The sequence below is a fragment of the Choristoneura fumiferana genome, chromosome 29 (genome assembly GCF_025370935.1).
Source record: "Choristoneura fumiferana chromosome 29, NRCan_CFum_1, whole genome shotgun sequence".
In the NCBI taxonomy this organism is placed as follows: Eukaryota; Metazoa; Arthropoda; class Insecta; order Lepidoptera; family Tortricidae; genus Choristoneura; species Choristoneura fumiferana.
This window is the reverse complement of record NC_133500.1, coordinates 11,364,241-11,371,692: the sequence shown is the minus strand read 5'-3', so window position 1 is coordinate 11,371,692 and position 7,452 is coordinate 11,364,241. Positions and strand designations below refer to the sequence as shown.

Sequence of the window (7,452 nt, the reverse complement as noted above, 5' to 3'; positions counted from 1 at the left end):
GTTCCTATCAAATGAATATGTCACTAAAGTCGAACTTTCCAGTTGACAGACACGTCTATACGTCCCTAGATGTGAGGAAAGCTAAATCTCTTCCTATTTTCAAAAATCTCGTCAAGTCTCACTTCCTGACACTGCCTTCTTAGCTCTGTCCTCAGTCTTTCTGTGTTTATCTATTTTATTTCCTAATTTCTTATCCTTTTTTCTCCATTGCGGCCTTATTGTTAATTTATATTGCTGTATTATGTTAGTGGTTTATGTATTGTATAGTATTGCATGTATGTATTTATATAGTTGTTTCATTTGTATTTATTTTAATGTTATTGATATTTTGTTTGTTTTTATTTTCTGTTTCTGTTTCCGCCACCTATTTTTGTAACATATTTATATAATTTCTTGTTCCCAAATGGTTGTCTGGAAGAGATCGCTTTTAGCGATTAGACCGCCTATTGTCTACCGTGAATCTAAGTGTTATATTATAAGTATTTTTACTGCTTTATGGTGTGCAATAAAGAATATTTGTATTGTATTGTATTGTATTGTCTATTGGCATTATTGTTTTGTGACATGCAAACGATTATCAACTTTAGGGTGGTAGACTACATATTTGGCTGATGGTACAATCCTATGCACGCGCCGCGCGCACTAAGCGCTGCTCATACTATTTTTAACCCCCGACGCAAAAAGAGGGGTGTTATAAGTTTGACCGCTATCTGCGTCTGTCTGTGGCAGGCACTGTAGCTCTTAAACGGGTGGACCGATTTGAATGCGGTTTTTATTATTTGAAATCTGGTTTTCTAGCGATGGTTCTTCAACATGTTTCATCAAAATCGGTTCAGGCGTTTTTGAGATATTGAACTTTGAAGTGACAAAGTCGGTTTTTTCCAACTTGTTGTTGATTCGTTAACAATAGACGTTCAACCGCTCCGTGCAAACCGCTTCAACTAGCGTAAGCCCTTATATCCTCAACTAGCTGTTTCCCGCGACTCTGTCTGCGATGAATTCGTTTACCCAAATTCAGAATTCGTACTACATTCGACACCTTGATAAAAGGATAGCCATGTCTTCAACATGTTCCAAAACACATTCTTAAAGTTCTAACAAATTTAATCACATATCTTTCAAAACATGTTTCAAAATGGCTCCTTCGGTGTTTCTAGTTTGGTTGACACCTGTGTCCATGGGTGGTCTATGGTCGGACTCTATGGAGATCTGCGAGGACGTCTCTATGTTGTCTATGTTCTGGAATAGAAGGTTGTTGGAGCCTGTTGAAGGGTTCCGTCTGTGTCCAACCAGCTCTGTTGGAATTGGGGAGGGGCCTGCAAAGACAAAGTGGAATAAAAGTTTTTGATGATCCACGGCCATTTACATTAAATATTATTTGGTGTTTTGTAAAATATTCATCATCGCGTCCCACTGCTGGGCACAGGCCTCCTCTCAGAATGAGAGGGCTTGGGCCGTAGTTCCCACGCGGGCCCAGTGCGGATTGGGAACTTGTACAGAATTGTATTGTTGTTGTTGTAAAATATATTTGTTCTCGAATGGAGACGCGGATCGGAAAGCACAGCGTAGGACGTCCACCAACGAGATGGACGCATGACCTGGTTAAAACCGCGGGTTCACGGTGGATACAGGCCGCTTCCAACCGAAGCAGCTGGAGGTCTATGTCCAAGAGTGGACATGCCTACAGCTGATATAAGTTACAGAAGCCTGTAACTAAGGGTCCCCCCACATCTATCAACGCGCGAAGCAATAAGAGCTAAAACATCATGGTTCGGCTCGTAACGGCTCAGCCGTCGCCTGCGGATGCAGCGATGTCGTTTTCGCTCTTATTGCGTAGACATAAAGCTTTTTCACTTCTCATGCTCGTAAAGTTCGTCTTTATGCTGCATTAAAAAAAATCTTCGCCTGAGACCAACTTAAGACCAAGGTAATCAGGTGTCAACAGCTACGAACAAAAAAGTTTCTACATTTTTTTTTTATATAAAACTAAAAATCGATCAAACCAATCATAATAAATCAATAAAATTAAAAATAGAATTATTATAATCATGCATAAAAAATAAAAGGTACATAGAAAGTGAATTATTGTTTCCACTGTTGCTTTACCATTTCCTCGCAATCTAAGTGAAAAGCAGAGTGTGAAACTCGAGCATTAAACCCATTTCCCCCTCGACGTGTCTATCCACCCTCGCCGTACCGGCTCGGGTATATGAACGGCTTGGGTAAAATGGCTTGTTTTATGCTCTTGTTGTACAATCTACTATTTTATATTGCCGATTCCGCGTCGATAGGTGTGGGGAGACCCTTACCTGCCAATTCTTCGTCTACTCGTGATCATTGTATGCAACTGCATCGAAATATCGAGAGCTTATTAATGATTAAATCATGGTGTAGTAGGCATGTTGGTATACCTACTGTCAGCACAAAAAGAAAGTCGTCCACATGAATCAACTATTTTGGATTCAGTAGAAAATCATTACCGTCCAAAGTGAGTCTTGTTTAAATGTGCTTAATTGTGATTTTTTAAATGTAATATATATAATAAAAAAATAAGTGGCCAACCCTAACGCTCCATTAGAGCGTAGGTATTTATCTCAAAAAATATGCCTAGCTTCCATAGTGCTTTAGCTTATACACAGGGTGGCCCATTATATCGGTCAGTATGGGAAAGTCTGAAACTATACTACATACGAAAATTTCTTCTTACGAACCATGACATCGATTTTAATAACAAGAAAACTGCATTCATGCATTTAAAAAAAACCTGTACCTACTCAGCTCGGAAATCGAACCGGGTTGTTTTGAAAAAAAAAAAAAAACTTCGAACACCTACTAAAATAAATTAAAGTATGTGAAAACAATGCATTTTATTCATTTTAGACATAATATTTCATGGACACATTTACTTTTTAAGACGTACACAATCGATATCTAAATAGAAATAGTGTAAGTTTTTTTTTTTTTTTTTCAAAACAACCGTTTTCGATTCCGCGAGCTGAGTCCAGTTTTTTTTTAAATGCATGAATGCAGTTTTTCTTGTTATTAAATCGATGTCATGGTTTCTAAGAAGAAATTTTCGTATGTCGTATAGTTTCAGACTATCCCATACTGACCGATATAAATGGACCACCCTGTATATAATACTGTGCCCCCGCTCTTCACCTCAGGCCCGACTGCACTCAACTCGCGCGCTACCTGCAAGAAACTTCGTATTTATGATCCTCATCCCTACTTACCAATAGTGGAACTCTTTCTGGAGCTAGGAGTTGTACTTCTTGTGAGACCCATCATACTGGGTAACGGCGCGCGCGGACGGCTTTCATCCTGCAAGTAAATAATACCGTTGTGTACCTTATTAAGTATTATGACTTTGTTTACAATACAATCAGTCTTTTCTCAAAAATGTCCGTAAAAGTTGACATTATTCTTTACATATCATAAGGTGAAGTGCATAGTTTATGGTCAGCGAAAAATTAAAAAGTTTAAAAGATTGCAGGCGCGCTAGCTCGACAATAATGAATTAGCACGCCTGCAATCAGTCACATTTTTTTTAAAGTTAAAAAGGCCATCGAAATGTTGGCACAAGTCGTATACAGCCAAGTCTAATGGCCGGTATCAGAAATTTTGTTGGAACTCCGGACTTTTTCTATTGGGTCTGAAATAGCTTGTGGTGTTTTCGGTGGAAAAATACACTTGCAGTTTATTTTTAATGAAAAAAGGCGGGAAAGCATAAGAAAAATATTGGAATAAAATTAAATTTTATAATATATTTTGAGAAAAAGTTTATTCTATTTCAGAATTATTCACCATTTTTGAGAAAAGCTTTATATTAGTCTCGGCTGGAATAGCAATTGCTGGCTTCGTATTAGTTAAACGGACTCGCAAGCTCGTCCGTTTAATACTCATACTCAGCCAGCAATTGCCTACTTCCAGGCCACGACAATAATCTACTATTATTGTGTAACAGAAATAGTAAGCGATACAGAAAACAGGCACACAGAGTGAAAATCTTGGATTTGTTTCTTTGTTTGTAGTTGTAGGGGGTAATTTTTGACTCGATTTTAAAAAATATTTCACTGATAGAAAGCTAAACTAACACTATCTACTAAACTAGCGCAGGTGGTAGGACCTTGTGCAAGGTCCGCCCGGATTGCTACCACCATCTTGCTCGCTAATCCTGCCATGAAGCACTGTTGTGTTTCGGCGGGGAGAGTAAGACAGCCGGTGAAATTACTGGCACAAGAGGTATACCATCTTAGGCCTCTAGGTTGGCAACGCATCTGCAATATCGCTGGTGTTGCAGATGTTTATGGGCGGTGGTGATCTCTTACCATCAGGAGACCCACTTGCTCGTTTGCCATCCAGTCGAATAAAAATAAAAAAAACCCTGATTGAGATAGGTTTTTTATATGTAAGAGGAGGAAAACGAGCATGCGGGTCACCTGGTGGGAAGCACTCACCGCCGCCCATGGACACCTGTCAGTCAACTCAACACGAGGGGTATCACAGGTGCGTTGCCGGCCCTTTGAGAGACTGATAGGCTCGTTTTTAACTCTATCTACTTTTCTCAGAAAAAATGCAAAATACACGCGCGGGGAGAGAACGGGAGTGGATCACAAATAAGTTTTTGATAAAAAAAATATTAATACAAGCTTTTTGCTGACTGTAGGTACTTTTTGTAGACTGTACTTGCATTGTCCATCTAAACTACATTTGCATACCAAATTTCATGTCGATGCCATTAACCGTTGAAGAGTTCCGTCTTGTGCAGGCGATCCTGGCCGGACTACCAGGATGTCACTACCAGATTATTGTATTGTCACCCAATTTATATAAGTATACCAAATTTCAAGTCAATCCAACTACTGAAAGTTGGTCGAATTTAACTTGCAAGATTTGATTACAGACAGACAGACAACGGGACAGATGAAATAAAATAAAAGCTTGTAAACTTATATATTGTTATAAAACTTATAGAATTATTATAATTATATTTCTGCACGGACGAAGACTTTTATAACAATCCTGAATTATTTACAGTTTAAAAAAAAAACGTTCGGCCATATGAAACAGTTGTGAAATGAATAATTTGAGAAAAACATTCTCGGTGAAACGCCAGGACGCCATCACAATACGAGAGCAAACCGACCTGTAAGAACTTGACGAACTCGGCGGCGAGGCTGTCCGTGGGCGGCGCCTTGGACAGGCCCAGTTTGGCGCACTCCGACTGGTTGAAGTCCAGCACGGTTGACAGGATGCGGAGCACCTGGGTCCTGGGAAACAGTTGATCCTTACTTAATAATCCTACAAATATTTAAAGAGTCATTTAAGAGCGTTTATACCTGCTGAGCTGGCAGCGTTGCATTTTTGTTAGTTTTTCTCGATTATTCCATAAAAATTGAATGCAAATTAAAATAGTGGTCTGTTAGAACTGTTTTTAATATACAAGTTAATGTGTCTTTGCAATAATTATTTCTGTAATTTTTCTGGTGTCTGTGCATCTATATTTCAGTTTGTATTTTTTTGAATAAAAACACTCACTTGTTAGCAGTGTTCCCGGCGGTCATCACATAGTTCAAAACTAAGTTCTTCACCAGGTTTTTGTCGACTTTGTCCTGCTGCTGATTGGAGATGGCGTTGTAGTATCGCTCCTCCGCGGCACCGACCGACCGACGTTTGCAGGGTTTTTACTGTAAATGCCGGAGGAATATAGTATTGATTAATCTAATATATAAAATTCTCGTGTCACCAAACTCCTCCGAAACGGCTTGACCGATATTTATGATTTTTTTGCGTATATTCGGTAGGTCTGAGAATAGGATGTAAACTATTTTTCATACTTCTACGCGGGCGGAGACGCGGGCAACAGCTAGTTTATGTTATAATACTAACGTTTCTAAACACGTGTACAGATAGATACAGCCACCTGCATAAATATCTGCCACAGCGGAGCGTGCAAAAACATCTGACACCTCCAACCGGCCCCACAAACAGAGTTGTATATATGCATGTTTTGTTGTGCCAGATATTAATGCTGGTGGCTATACAGATAGATAACATCACAAAAATGAAAATAAGGAAAAAGCATGGAACACAATTTTTCTCTTTAATAAATCGTGTTACATAAGTGGGAAATAAAAGCCATCCCAGCCTATACATGTCTCACTGCTGGGCACAGGCCTCCTCTCACAATGAGAGGGCTTGGGCCGTAGTACCCACGCGGGCCCAGTGCGGATTGGGAACTTCACAGACACCATTGAATTGCTTCGCTGGTTTGTGCAGGTTTCCTCACGTTGTTTTCCTTCACCGTAAAGCACGTGGTAAATTTCAAATGTGAATTCGCACATGAATTTCGAAAAACTCGGAGGTGCGAGCCGGGGTTTGAACCCACAATCTTGAGAGGCCATAGGTCAAACCACTCGGCCACCACGGCTTCAACAACACAGAACAAAATCAATTAATCAAATATCAAAGAAAAAAACTAGATCTACTCTTACCAAGCTGAATCTTCCATCGTCAAAACTCGTCGTTTCGCAGACACGGTCTCAAAGTATTATTCAGCCACTGGGAGAGGGGCAGTCAGACACTCTTTAACCTACCATGCTTATAAATACTTTTGACTCGCCAAAAACTAGTCGCTCAACAAGAAAGATCTCTACCAATGAGATGGCTTCATTATCCCCCTCCTCCCCCACTCTGGCCACAATCCTTCAACCATCATGGTCATCAGATGCGCCCTGCGGTCTGCTTCATTAGATAAAGACTAAATGTTAACATGATGGCAAACAAAATTCCAAAGACCTTTTTTCTCGGTCTTTCTGATTCAATTCAGAACCCCATTAAAGGAAAAGTGAAGGTTAAGACAAAGCCACAACCTTGAATCATTCTTGTCATATCTACGTTTCACAGCCATATCGTCTACATAGCTTGCCAAAAGTATATCAAAGTCAAAACGCAAGCGATGGTGGTGGAGTGTCCTCCGTCCCCCTTTTTCTAAATTCACCAGTACCTGAAGTAATACTCAGGGACAATGCAGCATCTTCTAAATACGGCATTCTTCTACGCTAGACGTCAAGACAAAACAAAATGCATTGGAAACTAGAGCCAGAAATACAGCAGTTTCAAAGATGGCCGATATGATAACACCGTCGTCAAGTAATTACGTATTTCAGCATTTACTTTACTTATCAAACGAAGATTTTATACTTATGTATTTTTGACTATGTTTCCAAAATCGAATAACACAAAAAAGACACACACATAACATCAATGTGTGCTACAAGCGTAAAAATGTGCTAAATGAAAACGTCGATGCAGCAAAAATTTTATAACGGGTGTGGTCAGTGTACGACCTATAAATCGACCCAGAATTAACGACAATAATGGATTTGATAATTCATGCCCTTACATCAGGGGGTATGAAATCGGGTCGACAAATACCCGGTAAGTAGT

At 39.6% G+C, this 7,452-nt stretch overlaps 1 protein-coding gene across 1 annotated transcript in view; it reads right to left on the bottom strand.

Moving 5' to 3' along the window:
- Positions 1-274: 274 nt before the first annotated feature.
- Positions 275-7,452, bottom strand: part of LOC141444314 (uncharacterized) — a 107,123-nt gene continuing 99,945 nt past the window's right edge. Inside the window, 5 exon segments of the mRNA XM_074109839.1 lie at positions 275-1,316; positions 3,237-3,324; positions 5,150-5,273; positions 5,542-5,672; positions 5,674-5,690. Coding sequence (XP_073965940.1) covers positions 1,108-1,316; positions 3,237-3,324; positions 5,150-5,273; positions 5,542-5,672; positions 5,674-5,690 — 569 coding nt within the window. The 3' untranslated portion in view covers positions 275-1,107.